The sequence below is a fragment of the Rhinopithecus roxellana genome, chromosome 10 (genome assembly GCF_007565055.1).
Source record: "Rhinopithecus roxellana isolate Shanxi Qingling chromosome 10, ASM756505v1, whole genome shotgun sequence".
Taxonomy (NCBI): Eukaryota; Metazoa; Chordata; class Mammalia; order Primates; family Cercopithecidae; genus Rhinopithecus; species Rhinopithecus roxellana.
Window position 1 is genome coordinate 58,488,588 of NC_044558.1, and position 19,885 is coordinate 58,508,472.

The 19,885-nt window shown below is 47.1% G+C and overlaps 1 protein-coding gene across 1 annotated transcript; it reads left to right on the forward strand.

Annotated features, from left to right (window-relative positions):
- The first annotated feature begins 7,155 nt into the window (after positions 1-7,155).
- Positions 7,156-14,884, forward strand: KRT2 (keratin 2). The gene is made up of 9 exons (XM_010373964.2): positions 7,156-7,842; positions 8,844-9,058; positions 9,464-9,524; positions 10,336-10,431; positions 11,107-11,271; positions 11,589-11,714; positions 12,486-12,706; positions 13,876-13,910; positions 14,011-14,884. Exons 1-9 carry the CDS (start codon positions 7,219-7,221, stop codon positions 14,421-14,423), a joined length of 1,956 nt encoding a protein of 651 aa, XP_010372266.1. The 5' UTR covers positions 7,156-7,218; the 3' UTR covers positions 14,424-14,884.
- The last annotated feature ends 5,001 nt before the right edge of the window (positions 14,885-19,885 follow it).

Sequence of the window (19,885 nt, forward strand, 5' to 3'; positions counted from 1 at the left end):
TCCTGCTCCAGCTGTACCTGGGCTCAGTACCACGCATGGCAGTCTGTGTCCATGCCTCTGTCCCCAGAGAGAGCAGGATGAGGGCCTCTGAAACTGGGTCTTAATAAGGCCCCAGACAGTTCTCTGCTATCTTGGCAATGCCACACTGAAGAGGCTGTGCATTGTATTCACACTCTAAGTGGTGGGGAAGGATCTCCACATTCTCTGGCCATTCTAGTAGGTGACATGAACTCCCTGGAACATGGGAGGAGGGAAGAGCCTCTCTTCCTCACATTCAGTATGATAGCCTACTATACTGCCCCTGCCAACTCCTCCTTGGCCCACCACCACCACCACAGCAGCCCTCCCCTCCTTTGTGCTTGCCCACTAATGTCTCCACCCCTTTGGGTCTGAGCAGAAACCCAGAACATCAGACAATGCAAAGGTCTCTGCGTGTGCCTTGATGATTAGTGTCTGCACAGGACCAGGCAGTGGAAAATGTTGGCAGTAATCCGGTTTCATGAATTTGCCCAGACAAGCCTGCCATCATGTCCCCATTATAAAATTCTGTCATTATCATCTCTTTTCCTTACCAGAAAAATATTATTTCTGCGTAATAGTGTGAATGGCATGGAGTTAATCCCTGTACCGAGAGAAGTGCAGGCACCATCTGGTCTTCCAATGTATGGACAGTGAGCTGGGTTCATGGATATATTAACAGGCTTCCAGAGGACTCCTGGCCAGAGGAGTGGGTGTCTGGGGCCTACCCTCAAAGAGGGGTCCTGGGAAGCCCCCAGCACATAGGCTGTAGTGTGTAAGTGCCAGTTGAGTGCCGACATGGAGGCCTGGTGGGGAAGTCGGGTCCATGCAGAACCATACAGATTTCCAAAGGGTCTTATTGGAGAGCCCATGAGATTGGCATCTTTGGTTTTGATCTGAGTGGGAGAGACACAGCCTGAAGCATGCAAACCCAAACGAGGCAGGGTGTCCAGGCATATGCCAGGAGCAGCAAAGCAATGTCCACCCAAGGGAGGGGAGGGAGCCTGGAGATTTTACACACCCAGAGACCCCTCCAAACCCAGGCAATCTTTCCACAAAACTTTCCCCAGTGCTCCACAAGGAGCTACAGAAGAGGAGGTAAAGTTCCGTGTCTGCCCCGGGTATGCTGAGGCCAAGGGAAGAGAAAGAATTAAAGGAGAAGCAATGGACCTGGATCTGAGAGACTTTGTTTAGCTTTTGGAAAAGGTGAGAGGTCATTTCAAAGGACTATTATTTATGGATCTACTCTACTTCTAGGTATCCTTGAGAAAAACAAGAGATATAAGCCCCGGAGGAGCTTACAGTTGGGGAACCAAGATATAATGAACTCGTGCCTCTCGGGCCCTGCCTGATGGCAAATCCTCCTCTTCAGCTGCAGTGTACCTGTTTGTCCTTCTCCCTATTCTCTGGCTTCCCTTTGTCTACTTTACTGCTGCCGTTTCTTCCTTCATCTCTTGGTGAGAAAATAACCGAAAGTAGGGTCTGTGTCTGCACATTTTGTCTCTCCACTTTGCCAGCGTTTGCATCTGCTCTCAGGGCTTTAGCTATTGTGTCCATGAAGTCTGAAATGGAAGGAATTGGCGTAGCCCAGAGCCTCCATTTTACAGATGAGAAAATCAAGGCTCAGAAAAGCTGAGGTTCTTTAGGTCCTGGAGGCAGTTGGCCACAGGGCTGCAAATGGAATGCACGTCCTCTACCTCCTTATCTAGGAGTCACCCTGTTCCTGTTGGTTTCCAAATCTCTCAGTCCACAGGGGAGGAAAGCGGGACCCAGGAAGGGAGGTGACATGCCAAGGTGACAGGGCTGGCTACTGGCAGAGAAAACCAACCTTCACTCCTAAACACATTCCTCCAAGTTTATCACATGCCTTCCCTTATAAATGCACTTCTAAATAGAGACTAATATACTTCTTTGAATACCCAATGGGCTATGAAGTGTGCCTGTGGCTCATAAAAATATAATTCAGGTCATAAATTTAATAATCTCACATGAATGACTCTACTAGCTCTGTTAAACATTAATTGCTTAATTAGCAATGATTTCACCTGTTTTTTTAGAATTGAAAGGCTTTTAAAGAAGAGTTTGTGGTGGAAAAAAAAGCTGTCCAGAGAATTTTGAGCAGTTTTATCTTCCTTTTTTTCTTTGTTTCATAAAAATCCCTGGAGCAATCAGGTCATTCAGAATTAAGCCTTTGGCCTTTGCTTCCAACATGAGGCATCGCGGCACCCACAGGTCTGATGGTGTCTCTACAAACTTTGTTGCTAGAAAAAGGAGCAGGAGTCTCTTGAATTTGTTCTTATAACATTCAATTAATTTCCATTCTTATTCTCTCTTTGATTTTTGGTGAGCGGATATTTTCCCACCTGCCTTCTTCTGCAATGATCTCTAGCCGAACAAATGAAGAAACCTTGAAAGAGGTGAAAGCTCACAACGGGGTGGGGGCAGCTCTCATTAATGGGGCAGGGAGGTGGGGCTGGTGTGGGAGAGCAGGTGAGGGCTGGGATGTCTTTTAGAGCTTCCTGTGGTGCAGGGCACAGGCTGCTGCTAAAGAACTGGGGGATACCCAGGTGGAGGCACCCAAAGTGAATTCCAGCTCTCAGTGGCAGCAGCACAATATAGAATTAGTTGGAAGGCTCCTCTAGATGGAGAAGTTGGGGAAGAAGGGGGTGCATTAAATCAGGTGAAACCTGGAGAAGTCTCTGCACTGTGAGGAAGGCGTGAGTGGCATGATTATGGTGACTCCATTTTTCTGAAATCACAACCAGGATGGGATGGAGTATTTGACGGCTGTCTTGTCCTTCCACATTTGGGTGGCTATGCAGATCATTGACAAAATACAAATATCAGTGCTGGAGCAGAAGGAGAACATGGTTCAGGGAAACAGTTGGGCCGGAATGAGGACTGCAGATGGGAAGGGCAAGAGATTTTCACACAGCACCCTTTTGAGGCTCTCTCTGTGTGAATGAAGAGTTGCTGTAGTTGGGAACACACAGCCACATGTCACGCTAGTATCGTTAACTAGACCGCAGTTTAGCAAACAAGGCCCAGGCACCTGGGAGTTGCAGTGGCCTGTGGCGTGCAGCTGAGCTAATTCAACTGGAGACTGATCCCACTGAGAATAAAACTGAACTGTGTCACTTGCCATTTTCTGGGTCAGATATTCTGGGGTCCATTTGGAAAATCAGACCTACACATGACATGGCCTTGGCAACGGGAAAGGAGGTGACTGGCTCTGTGCTAAGCGCTGTGCCAGAGCCGTCCTCCACCGATGGCTCATACCCGCTTGCTAGATGGCTGTCTTGTTCAACCAACATGTGTGGGGTCCCTGCCATGCACTGGGCAGTGTCCCTGCCCTCTCTCCTCCTTTGTTTCTGAGGTCGGCATTGTTTCTGAGCAGAGGACACACCCTGCTTTCCTGATAAGCCTGCCGTGTGTGTCCTGGGATCTCCTCGTTTCAGAATGGGCTCTGTACAGTGGGAATGTTTGGTGCTTCATGTGCAGGGTGGACGTGGCTGCCTGCCAGCCTGGCTTCTCAGTCATAACCAGTTTGGCCAGGGCACCTGAAAATCAAACCACCACGCGTCTCGCTGTAAGAAAAGGGGTCGATTAAAAAAAAAAAAAACAAAAACTGAAAAGGAGATGTTAGGTAAGAAAGGAGGGGAGCCTGGGCCAAGATGGAGAACTGGGTCAGGGGCTGGGAAGAGAGGCTGAGTAGGCAGTTTTAAAATGATCATTTATGAAGGAATGCCCTGGAGGGAGATGTTGAGCAAGTCTCTCCTGCTGGGCACCTCTTGTGCCTTCTTTTCTGGGAGCCATGGGAGCTGCAGAGCTCCTTGGAGCAGCACCTGGGCACTCTGATGGAGGGCACCCGGGGCCAGCAGCCCATGCAGAGGCCAGGCAACCACTGCCCATGGAGGCTTCTGCTTCCAGCTGACCTGCTGCTCAGCTTGTTCCAGCCTCCTGCTGACTCGCCTCTCTGTCTTCCTAACTTCTTTCATGATGGTATTGGACTCTCTAAGGATTCTGGTCCCCTTGAGCAGCCTGAGCCCAGAAGCAGGGGCTGGAAGAGGAGGGTTTTTTTTTTTTTTTTTGGTTTGGTTTTCTTAAACCCAAACTGTTGGTTTCCATTCCAAGGTGGTAGGAGCCAGATAACCCGAGAGCTCAGCAGCCCCGAGTCTCCAGCTGATGCACTGAGTCTTTGGGAAGGAGAGACTAAGCTCACTGGCTGGAGGAGAGAACCCTGATCGGGGCTGAGACAGAAACCTGAGACAACTCCAAGGGGGCCCTTTGGGCAACAGGTCCATGAAAGGCTGCGAAGACTTCGAGCATTGCCAGCATCACATGCACACATCTGGAAAAACCTGCAATTCCAAACCAAAAACCATAGAAATGATTTTTTGGGATATAGGCTTATTCCTCAAGTGATTCTCTGTGCTGAGGGGATGAAGGTTTGGGGTAAAGATAAATATGACCTTGTCTCTGCCCTATAGAAGTCCTGGGACATGGTTCATTGTCACACAAGGAGGACTGTGATGATGAGGCTGTAAGGGAGGTAGACACGCCGCCTCTAAAGGAGAACAGAAGAGAGGGAAATGAATTCCTACCTGGAGACTCTGGTGTTAGCATCCACACCTGGTTGAGAGTTTATTTCTTGTTGGCTAGACAGTTAACCCCTTCTCTGCTTAATACTGGGGGCTCATTTTTTCTGCCCCACTGGCCAATAGATGAGCTTTTGAAAACCTATGAGGAGAAGCATTTAGGATCTTGGGCTTGCTGGCAGCTTGTTGAAAGAAAAAGGGGGGAACAGGAAGAAGGATTTTGTTCTACAGGATTCCTGTTCTGTTCTCAGAGATAGTAAAGCCTAACACTCTTTGCAGCAATAGGTCAATGTCCATGTGGGACAGTGGGGATTCAGGACGAATGTTCCTATTTTATAGATGAAGAAATTGAGGATACCCGTTTAGGTAGAGGCAAAATCAAAACCAGACCAAGATTCTTAACTTCCATTTCACTCTTTTAAAGAATGCAGAGCATATTATCTAGAAAAGCACATTGAGATTATGTAAAAGTTGAAAATTTAAAAATATAGAAATAAAATGTTACATAATATTCAAGTTGCATTAATTCTACTCTCCACATTTCAAGAGAGTAGGAGGACTCTCTTTCAACTTGACTTTCAAAAATTGGTGAATGGGTCTAGAAGGAGAAGATGTTCAGTGGAGACAATGGGGAGGGAGACCAGGGTGTGAGGGCAGAATTAAAATGTAGTAAAACATACAGTTTGAGTGCCTAGCACAAATCTGGCTCAGTTTCCTTCATAGAGGCATTAAGACACCCCTGAAGCTGCCACAGTGTGAGCACAGTCTTGCTGGAGTAAGGGACAACTAGGGCATTGCTCAGATATCTATAGATAATGACACATTTTGCTTTGGACTGAGACTCTCTCCAAAGCTGTTAGCTTCATGATTTGTTTGCATGATTATAATTATACAAACCAGATTGAAAAAAAAAAAATTGAGGAGACATGTAGATTTGTTTCCTTCAGCATTCTTTTACTGCAAATCAAATACCTTGAAGAGTAATTAAGACATAGGATTGGAAACTTGGTGGGGAAGATGCAGGAGGGTGAATAGCATTTACTGAGTTTCTGCTATGAACTGGGAACTGTGTTTAGCACATGTGTGTATTGTTCTGTTTTCACAATAGCCATATTCTTATTGTTCTTGTTCACTTTTTATAGATAAGGAAACTGAGGCTCGAAGAAGATTATGGATTATCTGAGGTCATTTAACTAAGATACAAGAAAATTGGGATTTGACCTCAAAGCTTATGTTTTTTACATTATTTTGCGATAACTTGGTACTAGGATCTGAACCACCTGGTTCTGTAATTTATGGTGCCTGTGGAGAGTGCATGTTCATAGTAGCCAGAAGACAGTAACATGGCAAGGGGGAAAGGAAAAGGAATTATCTTTGTCCCACCCCCCCAAACAATAATGATACTGACATTTTATTGTTCACCGTGGTTTTCAAAACACTTCATACGAATTTCCCATTTTATAGCTAGGACCGCAGAGCCTCAGGGTTTCCTTCAAGGCCTCACAGCCAATAAATGGCAAAACTGGGACTCAAACCCAGAACTTCTGACTAAATTCAGTTTTATTACTCCAAAGTACCTCTCCCACATAGTTGGCCACATAGACAAGTGTGAGTGCTCTGTGCAGGTTGGATGGTCTTCTTATACTCATGCATTTGTGGATGTCACTGAAGAGCCTGACTTCCTAATCACTTCCCAGGATCACCAGGCAATACGTGATTAGTGACTGACTGAATCAATAAACACTTGGATCTTGGTTTGCAAACTTTCACTGGGTGTCCCACATTACACAGGTCCAGAAAAAGCGAAACTTTTCTTATGCCTTCATCCTCTGGGTGTTCATATAGACAAGGGACAGTTGATGGTTATAAAAACCATGGTGGTTATACAAAATCTCTATTCAGTGCCTAGTTATTGTGTATTTTTGGTGTCATGGGAAGAAAAGAGCCAAGACATTTTGAAAATCGACAACTCTTTTGCAGTATCCCAGGTCAATTTCTTTCTGTAAGAGGAGGTTGATTTCCAATGAGCATTTGAGGTCATTTAAGACCGTTGCAGTCTCTCCTGCACTGGTTGGAACTCTTTCTGGGAAAGAGGGAAAAACAAGGAGAATGACAAGACTGGCATTGAGGGGCTCTTGCAGTCTCTAAACCCATCATCCCTTTCATTGTTGAACTGGGGTGGTGAGCCTGCACGAGCATGGGTGATAGCCAGCCTCCCTTGGGCAGGTCCAGAACAGGGAGCAGCATTCTGCACGAGGTCCTTTTCCAGATTGAGAAACCCAAATCCTGATCTCCTCTTTTGATGATTTTACAAAAATCAAATTGCATGACAGATGCCCAGATAAACAGAAGTTTGCAATCAAAGCAAGTTCTGGGATGGAGCTGATTAGTAGATTTTTAATGGCTATTAGCTTGATAATCACGAACCAGGAATAGCTTCCAGGCAAACCAAACCCATGTATAAGTGGATCCACACCCATGTACACAACACCTAGTTGGCAGGTATATAAGGGGACCCTGAAAGCCTCCCAGCAGCAGAGTTGTGTCTCCAGTCTTGACTCTTCTCAAGAGCCTGCGACTTTCCTCCCTGGACAAAGGCATTATGAGTTGTCAGATCTCTTGCAAATCTCGAGGAAGAGGAGGAGGTGGAGGAGGATTCCGGGGCTTCAGCAGCGGCTCAGCTGTGGTGTCTGGTGGAAGCCGGAGATCAACTTCCAGCTTCTCCTGCTTGAGCCGCCATGGTGGTGGTGGCCGGGGCTTCGGTGGAGGTGGCTTTGGCAGCCGGAGTCTTGTTGGCCTTGGAGGGACCAAGAGCATCTCCATTAGTGTGGCTGGAGGAGGTGGTGGCTTTGGCGCCGGTGGTGGATTTGGTGGCAGAGGAGGTGGTTTTGGAGGCGGCAGCGGCTTTGGAGGTGGCAGCGGCTTTGGAGGCGGCAGTGGTTTTGGAGGCGGCAGTGGCTTCGGAGGTGGTGGTTTTGGTGGAGGCGGCTTTGGTGGAGGCCGCTTTGGAGGTTTTGGGGGCCCTGGTGGTGTTGGAGGTTTTGGGGGTCTTGGTGGCTTCGGGCCTGGAGGATACCCTGGTGGTGGCATCCACGAAGTCTCTGTCAACCAGAGCCTCCTGCAGCCTCTCAATGTGAAAGTTGACCCAGAGATTCAGAATGTGAAGGCCCAGGAGAGGGAGCAGATCAAAACTCTCAACAACAAATTTGCCTCCTTCATTGACAAGGTGAGTCCGAAGAAGATGGCTCCCACTGATGCTCAGGCCACCTCACTTTCAGCGCCAACTGAAAAGAAAACGGCACAGATTTGTGTTTCTTAGGAGCCAGTGGTATACTGCAGTAGCCTGGGTCATTTGCAGTTTCCAGATGGGAAAGACGCCAGCTTTGTGGGTTACATTTCCCATAACAGCCTGCACTTAGGAAGCATTTGTCCCTTTGGCCTTATTGTTGCAGTCCATATAAATAATATTTATGGAAAATTCTGAAAACCATAAAAAATGGATATAGGCAAGTATTGAACTGATCCTTGGGACAGGCCATTGAGCAGCAGGTTTTGGAAGCCATCGTCTTCTGAGGTGGTGTTTCCTTCCTTAGCAGTGATTATTAAATGCTAGAAAGCTGAACCTGAAATATCTGCTTGGGAATGCAGGAAATTCATGCCTTCAAGAGAAGCGTTCTCAGTTTTGTGATCCATAAAGTCTTTATTGGCATCACTTTGGAGTGTTACTGGGTTTTCTCCTATTTCAAGGCAGATGAACCTGTCTTGGTTTATCTGCCTTGAAATAGGCAGGGATTTACAAGGCTCTTAAAAATCAGGCTAAGGAGCCCTGCCCTCCGGGACTGTCATACTCAGCACCCTTGGGAGCAGTGCCAGCAGATGCCTGCTTTGGTTTTTCCTAGAATTTATGGAATCTTGGCTGGAAATTCAACCAGGATAGGGGAGGGAAACGGCCTAGAGTCTTGGGAGCAGCTGCAAACAAACCAGTGAGCAGCGAAGCAGCAAAGAGACTCCTCTGCGTAGAGAGAACCGGATGTAGCATTTAGGAGTCTGTGGGACTTTCCCGGGATGAGAGCAGGGAGCTCAGAAGCTCTGCCAGTCATGACTCGGCATCTAGCCTCAGACACTTCTCGAGGTCCTGAAGCAGCACCTGAGCTGCCCCTGGTCAGCATGGCTTGCTGGTGTGAAGGATGATCCAGAGCTCATATGCTCTCCTTCTGGTCATGGCAGGTGCGGTTCTTGGAGCAGCAGAACCAGGTGTTACAGACCAAATGGGAGCTTCTACAACAAATGAATGTTGGCACCCGTACCATCAACCTGGAGCCCATCTTCCAGGGGTATATCGACAACCTCAAGAGATACCTGGATGGGCTCACTGCAGAAAGAACATCACAGAATTCAGAGCTGAACAACATGCAGGATCTTGTGGAGGATTATAAGAAGAAGTAAGTGACAGAGTAAAACGCTGAGTGGAGATAAACATTGCACTGATGGCAGAGTAAAACGCTGAGTGGAGATAAACATTGCACTGAGCCATTTGATCATTCCTCAGAAAGTCACTCATCTCCCAGTTTCATTTGTGGTGGTAATGGGGAGAGGCATATGTATCTTTATTGACTATTTGTGAGGAAGACAGTGAGGCTTTAGAGATCATTTTTGTTTTTTATATGTTTGAGAGTTAGTTTATAAAAATATACCTTTAGTTTGGAAATCTTAGTTTTAATTTAGACATTTAAAAAGTGTGTAATATTCCCAGAGAATGGGGCATTATGGGTGAATCCAGAATAAAAAGGAAAAGAAAAAAATAAAGGGGAGCTAATCTAACTGCTGTATCATCTGGGTCCCAATAGGTATGAGGATGAAATCAATAAGCGCACAGCTGCTGAGAATGATTTTGTGACACTTAAGAAGGTGAGCAAGAGAATGTCTTGGCTGGGGTTGGGGATAGGAGTGTTTCACAGCCCCATCGTGTCTAAGCAGACAGTTTGGAAATCAACTGTGAGTGCAAAAGCAGCAACCAGAGAAAGGAGTGAGACCTATGGCCCATTCTCTTGCAAACAAAAGTGTCTCTGTAGGTGAAGCTTCTGAATACAGTTTTCAAAGCTGTTCTGCATTTTTGGTAGAACGCTTCCCAGTAGTAACCCACTTAAAGCCTCTATTGAATCATGATAAATGCAAACACCAAAAACTCTTTATATTCTCCTTCTAAAGAGCTGAGGAAGGAATGGGACTTCCCTTAGAATGCCTGCTTAAAGTTCCTGTTGGTTGTGTTGACAAAGGTGTGAGGTTGTAGGCCAAAAGCATGGGTTCTCCTCCTGGGTCCTGCAGGGGCTTTGGTGTATATGCTGGGGAAATTCTGGAGAGGTGAGATGGACAGACAGGATGAGAGAGCTGAGTTCTGTGGAAGCCCACAAATAACATTGTATCCCATTGTGGAAACACACTGTGTCTCAAGCAGGAGGGAAGGGCTGGTTGGCAAAGCTTGGTCACCTCGAAGCTTTGATGGTCCTGAGGGGTGTGAGCCGTGAACGTGGGCATGAAGTCCCTGGCAGAGGTGTATGGTGAACTGCACGACAAAAGAAGTCCAATGGAGACAGGGCTCAGGTTGGGGAGCCTGGGATTTTAGAGGGTAGCTAGCAGGGACTGAGTAGAGGGGAGTGGCAGAGAGAGGAAGAGGCCTGTACAGGGAACTGTACACCAGAGGCCCCAAACTTTCTTGCAGGACGTGGACAATGCCTACATGATAAAGGTGGAGCTGCAGTCCAAGGTGGACCTGCTGAACCAGGATCTTGAGTTCCTGAAAGTTCTCTACGATGCGGTAAGGAGGCTGCTCCAGGACAGACCCTTACTTCCCACCCTTCTCACCAAAGGAAAGTCCTTTCTGCTTGGTGAAAAAGTGGCAGAAGTGGGGTTTACGGACCAGCTGACTTCAACCTGCCCTCATTCCAGGCCACTGGGGGGGCTTTCATAGCATAGGCCTTGTGGGTGAGGAATTTTCTCCTCCGACGTTATAGGAAGTAAGGTTCAGGAAACACCAGGACAGCTTCCCCTCCCTCCATTCTCCAAATGTCCAGTTCCTCTGGGGAAGAGACAAGCCCTGTGCCCATTCCTGTGCCTACTGTACTTCAGAGATCAAAATGCATTTGTCTCCTATCCCCCTCCCCAACTCAAGGATGCTCAGATGATTTCTGAAACAGGAAGTACCATTTAAGGTATTTGCCATGGGCCAGCTTCCGTCTGGGGACACTTATCATAACTGGCTTACGTGGTGAAGGTTGTTAACTAGGAGGCTCAGAAACACAGGCGACTCTCCGTACAATTCTGAGGACAACCTTGGGAGAGGCCCAGGAGTAGACGGTTACATGATTATCATCCCACCCAGTGTATGCTTAGTCTGAGGGTCTGCATTTCCCTTATGCTGGGAGAGAGAGGCCTCCTGTCTGCGTGTGACTGTGGCAGGATGTCATAACCAGACCTTCCTTGTGTGTTGTAGGAGATATCCCAGATGCATCAGAGTGTCACTGACACTAACGTCATCCTCTCCATGGACAACAGTCGCAACCTGGACCTGGATAGCATCATTGCTGAGGTCAAGGCCCAGTATGAGGAGATCGCCCAGAGGAGCAAGGATGAAGCGGAGGCCCTGTACCACAGCAAGGCAAGTACAGGGAATGTAGGAAGAGCCACAGTTCCCTGTCACGAGCTGGGTTGCACCCCCAGTCGGAAAGTGTATAGTAAGATTGTTAGTTTTTTGTCTAATGGAAGTTGGGCACCATTCCCAAGAAAGGATGTTGAGAATGGCACCAAGTCCTTTTGGGCATGTGAGACAGTCCCTACCTCTCATGAATGCAGCCATGACATTTAGCTGGGTTGACCCTCCCTGGACCAGTAACCAGCTCTCCTTCACTCCAGTCACTCTGGAATGTGAGCCATGCTGGAACTTCCTTGCAAACTGTCCTCCTCTCCCCATATCAGTATGAGGAGCTCCAGGTGACTGCCGGGAAACATGGAGACAGCCTGAAAGAGATCAAGATAGAGATCAGCGAGCTGAACCGCGTGATCCAGAGGCTGCAGGGGGAGATCGCACATGTGAAGAAGCAGGTGAGGCCCAGCCCTGTCCAGGGAAGGGTGAGAGGTTGTCTCTGGGTGTGAGAGTGTGGTTTTGTGTGAATGTGCATGTGAGAGATGAGAGACACTGAGATATTGCACTCTAGCATGTATCGATCTCAAATTCCCCAGCTTAACATAATTTAAGGCTTATTATAACAATTTTTAGAGTGCCCTAAGAGACATTCCAAAGTGAGGATTAGCGAAGGGGAAGAATTGTGCTCACTTGTTTATGTGACGAAAAGGGAGTCATAACAAATAGAGCAAACATTAGTTTGATTGATTTGCCACGGATTGCAGATGGAGCTTCCTGTTTGTGCTCAGCACAGGTCCTAAGTGTCAGCCGACTGGCTTCATAGAGAGGCAGTGAGTGTTGGGGGCAGCTGGCATGGGGCTGAACATTAGCTTTGGAATAGAAAAGATAGAGGCAGAAAGTGGATTCCATCAGCAGCAGAAGCTTTGCCAAGCAGACCATTTCAGATGTTTTCATTTCCATCTGTAAAATGGGATCATGATTCTGGCCCTGTGGTGTGAGGATCGAAGGGCGTTATGGGGAAAGCCAAAGGGTGTCATCAAAGGTGACAGGGGAAGAAGATGTGCCAGAGACAGCAGTAAGTCTTAGCACAGTTGCTTGCGACTTGCATAAACTCCAGAGGGGACCTAACACTCCCGGGAGCCAGTGGTTCTGGCTTCCTGCACTTCAAACACCTCTGCTGTCTATCCCCCTCCGTCAGGCAGGATCCACTCTCTGTCCTTCTCTCATAGTGTAAGAATGTGCAAGATGCCATCGCAGATGCCGAGCAGCGTGGTGAGCATGCCCTCAAGGATGCCAGGAACAAGCTGAATGACCTGGAGGAGGCCCTGCAGCAGGCCAAGGAGGACCTGGCACGGCTGCTGCGTGACTACCAGGAGCTGATGAATGTGAAGCTGGCCCTGGATGTGGAGATCGCCACCTACCGCAAGCTGCTAGAGGGCGAGGAGTGCAGGTGAGGGCACTGGGAAGGGAGAAGGGGACCCTGGCTGGTCCTCTCCTTTCTCCCAGAGCCAGGGCTGGAGGCAAAGACAGGGAAAGCAGAGGATAGGACAGGGCCTCCTGACGACTGAGAGCTAACATTCCCTGTGTTCTCCAAGCAGAAACTCAGGACACAAAGCACGATGGGAGAGTTGTACATTTTTTGATATGAAATGATGCATAAGGCACATTAAATTAAACTAAGCAGTAAGTTAAACATCCTGGTCTTTTCTGAAAGTGAAAACAAAATCGTGGGAAAACAGGTTAGTCCTAGACAGTCTGAAACATTGGTTGCTAGCATTAGGGTGAGTGGCCTCTGTACCCTCCACCATGTGACCCAGAACGAGGGAGATGATGTCTTGGAATGTGCTGACTGGTGGGGACGTGCTGTCCAGAGCAAGTGCCGGCCCCAGTTCTTTGCAGGATTCTGGAGTGATAAACGGAACCATTTGCTAACTTTCAAAGAGGCATCATTTGCTTCCTCTGTAGTCTGAGACCTTTGTCCATATTATCAGCATCTTGGGTGACTTAATCTGGCTGAAGCAATTGGAAGGGGAAAAGCTACCCCAGGCCATCAGCAAGCCAGCATGACAAAGAAGGAGTGGCTTTCTTCAGGAGGTTGCTCTGTCCCTGTCTAGAGGTGATGCCTCCTATGCCCAGCTTGTAAGAGGAAGTGGGAAAGTTTTCAGTTGAAGCTGAAGAGGGTAGGAAGAAGAGAGGAATGGGGAGGCTCTACAGAGTCACAGTTCTTTCTGAACTGAATGTTCACAGGCAGCCTCATCGTAAAATGTCTGGTGTGGCATGGATTCTGAAGAACAGATTCTCCAAGATGGATTTAAATACAAAAATGGGTTGCAAAGTTGGAAGTGAATTTGCTTTTCAGTTACCTTGGATCCGTCACACAACTGTTCATTTTTTATCAGAGCAAAAATCGAGATGGATTGAGATGCAAGGTTGTGCATAAATGGAGGGGGGTCTGTCATCATTGTGTGAACTGGCAGCATAGAAGAAAGTGGGGGTGTGTAAGCCCTGGTGGTGTCTTAGAGAGGCTGAGCTGCACATTTGTGGGTGGAAGTTGTAAAATAACATGCATACACAACCTAAGTGTTCCACCACAATTTGTTTTTTCTCTCTCCCTGACAGGATGTCTGGAGACCTCAGCAGCAATGTGACTGTGTGTAAGTAGTGGGGTGCGGTCCTGTTCCATGGGGTGTTGTGTTGGGTGGAGACAGGGAGAGGCAGTCATAATCTCTGTGGTAACACCACCTCTCTCTGCAGCTGTGACAAGCAGCACCATTTCATCAAATGTGGCATCCAAGGCTGGCTTTGGAGGTTCTGGAGGTAGAGGGTCCACTTCCGGAGGAGGATATAGCTCTGGAAGCGGCAGTTATGGCTCTGGAGGCCGAGGGTCTGGCTCTAGAGGCGGTGGTGGAGGAGGTTCTGTCTCTGGAGGAGGATACGGCTCTGGCGGTGGTTCTGGAGGAAGATACGGATCTGGAGGTGGCTCTAAGGGCGGGTCTGGCTCTGGAGGAGGATATGGCTCTGGAGGTGGAAAACACAGCTCTGGAGGTGGCTCTAGAGGAGACTCCAGCTCTGGAGGAAGATATAGCTCTGGAGGGGGAGGTTCTAGTTCAGTAAAGGGTAGCTCAGGTGAAGCTTTTGGTTCCAACGTGACCTTCTCTTTTAGATAAAGATGAGCCCCCACCACCACCGACTCTCCCACCCCAGATTCTCCCACTCCAGAATGTAGAAGCCTGTCTCTGTATCTCTAACTGACAGCAGGTTAAATTTTGTCATTTATCTCTGATGGCATTTTGAGGGAAAAGAATGTCCACATACAGTTTTTGCAAGATCTTCTCTCCAAACCAGTTAGTTAGAGCCAGTGATGCCTCTGTGTTCTGGGGCGGAATCTGCGCTGTCTAGGTTTGTGCTTCTAGCCATGCCCCATTCCCGCCCCCACCATGCCTCTTTGCATTGCCCATTTTCCAGATGGGTATTCTGTTGAGGACCCAGGCCCACCCAGGGATTTCATCTCTAAGCCTGGCAGTGCCGGGGGGAAATGTGTTTCTGTGTATATAGCTCCTCTTGTCCACCCTGCTTTCGGAAGTGCTGTGGTCTGGGGGTCTTCGTAATAAACTTCATTTGCAATTCATATCGCGTGCTGTCTGTGTGATGTCAAATGTTGGTGGAAGTGGGCAGCCACAGACAAGGGAGGTTTGGGCATGAAGGAGGGGCTCCTGGGTGAGGAGTGTGCCTCCCTGAGGGAAGCCTAGGCACCGGCCTCTGGACGGATGGGGGAGGGGTTATCCCGGAGCCCGGGGATGGGTGTGCAGTTCTCAGAAAGTATTTAGCAGACTTGGGGGCCGTGGCATTGTCGGGAGGTGGATGGGGGATTTATGAAAGAGTCTCTTTTCTAGAAAAACCTGTTCTTCCTGAGCATTTCCCACAGATTGCCCTTCCCCTTTTCCACAAGGGCTTTGGTCCGGGATCACTTCTCCTCAGGGTGAACCAGCCAAGCCCCTGGCACCATTGCCGTGAGCTTCCAAGGCAGACCTTCCTCAGCCTGACTTGGTCCTGGCCTCTGTCTCTGCGAGGGCTCTGAGCAAGCCTGGAGGAGGATACCTGAGAAGTGTCTGGAGGACTCTAAAGTGGCCTCCAGAACAACCACTTCTATTTTCATGGAACACCCCTTCCTGTCAGAGGAGTCCCATCACACTCAGCAAACAAGCCCTCCTCTCCTCCCTCACCGCAGCCCCCGGGGCCTGTCACATGGATGTCACCATCACGGTGGCCTTCTCCTGTGGGTGTGAAGATACCTTCAGCCCCTTCCTCAGGAAGGCCATGTCACCTGACTGGGGCTTCCAGGGAGTTCAGGAGGTTAGGCAGGTGGGATTGGGCATGCTTGGGGTTGGTATTAGACAGGCCAGAGTTGCTCAAATGGGAGTTAGTGGTTTAGGCTGGGTCAGCTTAGCTTTCTGTATGTGGCGTTTGGTTATAGCAGTTGTAGCTTAAAGTCACTCAGAACCACTTCTGGAGGGTCCTTTTTTCTCCCACTCCACCCCAGCTTTAAAACCTTGGAGAGTCCTTAGTTGAGTCTGTGACCATCTTCATGTTCCCAGAGGTTGCAGGGATGGCTCTAATAGAGAACACATGCATTCACCTACCCCCAGACCAGCCAGGACCCAGGTATGAGGGCGCTGCAGGAGCAGCTCTGAAGGCTGCAGGTGGCAAGGTGGCAAGATGCCAGGCTAGCATTCTAGAGTGATCTGCTGATCAGAGAAGGTAATCTGAGAACCACCCAGGCCTTGGTCGTGGGGAGAGGTCTGTGGGGAGAGGGTGCAGGCTGGGAAGAAGTGGTGTGGGGAGCTGGCTGTACATCGGGTCTGTACATCGTGTAGACACGAACACAACCTTCAACAGGGACTTGTGTCCCAGACATTTGAGGATTTGAGGCTAGACAGGAGCTTTGGCAATCAGTGTATTTGAACTTTTCGCTTAGGTGAGGAAAAAGGTAAGGCCCAGGGTGGACACAGAAACCAGGTCTCCTCCTCCCAATTCATTCATTTTTTAAAAGGCAGGTAAGGTGGCAGGTTTTATTTCCAGGGGGGCCTTAATTCTTTTTTTTTGAGATGGAGTCTCACTCTGTTACCCAGGCTGGAGTGCAGCGGCACGATCTCAGCTCACTGCAAACTCTGCCTCCTGGCTCAAGCGATTCTCATGCCTCAGCCTCCTGAGTAGCTGGGATTACAGACATGCACCACCATGCCTATCTAATTTTTGTATTTTTGGTAGAGATGGAGTTTTACCATGTTGTCCAGGCTGGTCTCAAACTCCTGACCTCAAGTGATCTGTCTGCCTCAGCCTCCCAAAGTGCTGGGATCACAGGCGTGAGCCACTGCACCCGGCCTTAATTCTTGAGACTTTCAGTGGTCTGAGCCTCTGGCTCCTTCTATCATTCCCAGTTCCTCATCCCTTCCCCACCTCAGACATAGCCGTTCTGGTTTCCAGATCAGATATATGCTATTTTCTTGCTGGACTCCAACAGTAAAATTAGCCTTGTACATTAACTCAGAGGGATCCATGCCTGAGGCATGGCAGAAATCAGGCTCTAAGCAGGTATTGGAGAGAGGGGCTAGCTCTGGAAAGGGACCCTCCTTTCCCTTCGAAGTGTGGTAGAGTAGCCCAGAATCTAGGCCACACCCTTCCACCACGGCCCTCTGCTGCCTCTGCACCAAATTTGGTAATTGACTTGTTAGGTCCTGGGTTTCAAAAAGGAGACAGGCACAGGCAGAAGGGTTTTACGAGCTCAATTTCCATAGGGAACTGGGCTAAATATTTCAGTTCTGATGATGTTGCAGAATGTTTGGGACATCCTCCCTCTTGTGGTTCCCTCCCTTTCCCTGCCTGTGAGTTTTAGTATGAATTCAAATAAACCCTTTTTCTCTTCCTCACGGAACTCTTTCCTGTCAATCTAAAGGAAATTCCTGGGACAGCTCACCTCCTCCAGGAAGCCCACCTAAATGGAACACTCCTGCCTCCTTTTCTTGCTGTGAAGTGGGGAAGGAGTGCCCTGGGAGTGAGGAGACTTCAATGCTGATCCTCATCTTTGTGGGAACTGTTGCGTGACACTGGGCAAGTCCTTTCTCCTCTCTCAGCTCAATTTCTGCCTCACTTTAATGACTTTCAGTGGCCAAGATTGTTTCTACAGATGCTTCCAGCTCTGATAAAAAGAACCCTGTCTGTGCTACTGGGTCAGCCAGTGCTTACTTCTAAAGCCTTTCAGCCTAACAGGGGATTTGGGCCACTGTCAGGATATCCAAAGAGACCCTTTGTGAATAGGTGTGAGCATGTGAAGCTCAAAGTGGTTTTCATTCTAGTTCAGTAAATGCCCGTTGGACAATGACTGTGGGCAAGGTTGTGCATGTGGCCACATGGGCATATCAAGACAGTGCGTCCTGTCAGGGATTTATGGTCTACCAGGGGATGAATGAGAGATTTGCAAACAGCTATTGAGACAAGGCAGAATGTAGTAGCATGCATTAAATTCATTAAGGGCTCCTTACTAAAAATTCGTATTCTTTGTTCCAGCATCCCCTCCCCCTCGCTGAGTTTCCACTACATAGGAGTCTAGAAATCTGCATTTTTAACAACCTCCTAGGTGATTCTGATGCTGTGGACTCAATGGCCATGCTCTGGAAAGCACTGATGGACATGCTAAGGGAGCGGGCTCTGGGGTGGGCTCAGTTGCTGGCACCTTGGAATTTAGTAGGCACTAAATGAAAAGTTGATGATCAGATAAAAGAATGTGTGACCCTGGGCAAGTTATCTAACAACTCTGAGCCTTTCTTTACCCATTTGTAAAGAGGTAGCAACAACAACTTCCTCATAGAGTTGCTGGGAGGGTTACACACTGAAATCAATGATAAACATTTATTTGTAGGACCTGTGCCATCATAAGCACGCAGTACTGTAGGTTACATTATTACTATTATTGTAAGTTACAGACAGTATTTTGGGACCAGTAAAGACCTCATGGATGAGGTAACTTTATATCTAGGCACTGGCAGATAGGTGGGATTAATTAAGGAGTAATAATAACCATTCTGCAAGAACTCTTTCAGAAGATAGAAGAAGAAACACCTTCCATCTTGTTTTATAAGGCCAGCATTACATGGATACTGACAAAGATAGTTTAAAGGAAGAAACTAAAGACCAAAATCCCTCATGGATATATATATTCAAAAATTATCAGCAAGATATGAGCAAATTCAATCTAGAAAGATACAAAAAGGATAATACATCATGACCATGTGTTTAAAACTATTGTTTAAAAATATTGAGCTATATGCTTAAAATGTATCCCAGAAATAAAAACTTGCTCAACATTCAAAGAATTAATGTATTCACCATATTGACATAGAAGAAAAAAAACATTTGGCTGTATTGATAGATACAAAACATTTGACAAAATTCAACACCTTTCATGGTAAAAACAAACAAGCAAACAACAACAACAACAAAGACAGATTCTTAACAAACTAGGAGTAGAAGGGAACTTCATTAGCCTGCGAAGTGGCATCTATAAAAACCCATGGCTAACATACTTAATGATGAATGTCAATACTTTTCCCATAAGCATTGTTTGGGGACAAGCAAGGGTATTTGCTGTCACTGCTCCTATTCAGCATCATACTGGGATTCCTAAATAGTGTAATAATGCAAGAAAAATAAATAAAATCATACAGATAAGAAGAAAGAAATAAAACTGATTTATTAATATATGATGTGATTGCATATGTAGAAAATCCAAAGGTATCTTATTAGTCAATGTATTTCTCTATTGAGAAAATCTTGATTTATACAGATAGATGGGTGTAAATGGTAACAATATTTGTAACTAATTTGACTTGAAATTTCTGATTACTTTCCATTGAAAGAGAGATGGCAGGGGAAGTTGTAGTTCAATATGCAGAACGCTGAGTTAAGTAGTGCGTTGTTGAACTCCATTAATTAAAATTTACTACAAATCAGATTTGAATGTGCATGCTGTTTATTTTAAAGTCAACTTTAACGAGGATTCACTTATGAATAATAAAATGCATTGCATTACACTTTAAGCATATACCTCAATATTTTTAAACAAATGTATACATCCTTATAACCACTACCACACTACTCTAATGAGTTACCCTATGCCCCCAGGCAACTTTTGATCTCCTTGTTGATACCAGTGACTGGTTTTGCCTGTTCTAGGATTTCTTAGGGTTGCTGTACCTCCTCTCCAACACTGGGCATTGCCAGTCTTTTTCATTCTACAGGGCGTGCACGTTGTCTTATTGTAGTTTTAAAGCATTTTCCTGATGACTTGCGATGTGCAGCACCTTTTTTTGGTTCTTATTGGGTGTTTGTGCATGTTTTAGGAAAGGTCTGTTCAAATCTTGTTAAGTTTCTATTGGGCAGTTTGACATACATAGTTGCAGGAGTTCTTTATATGCTCTGGATGACAGTCACTTGTCAGGTGTATGTATTCTGAATATTTTCACTCAGTGTGTGGATTTTCTTGTCATTTTCTTAATGGTATCTTACAAGCAGCAGAATTTTCTAATATTGATTAATTCTAATTTATCAAATTTTCTTTATAGTTTGGACTTTT

Coding starts and splice junctions, on each gene's coding strand:
- KRT2 (XM_010373964.2), top strand. CDS start 7,219: ATGAGTTGTCAGATCTCTTGCAAATCTCGAGGAAGAGGAGGAGGTGGA. Junction 10,432..11,106: donor TGAAAGTTCTCTACGATGCG/GTAAGGAGGCTG, acceptor TGTGTGTTGTAG/GAGATATCCCAGATGCATCA. Junction 11,272..11,588: donor AGGCCCTGTACCACAGCAAG/GCAAGTACAGGG, acceptor TCCCCATATCAG/TATGAGGAGCTCCAGGTGAC.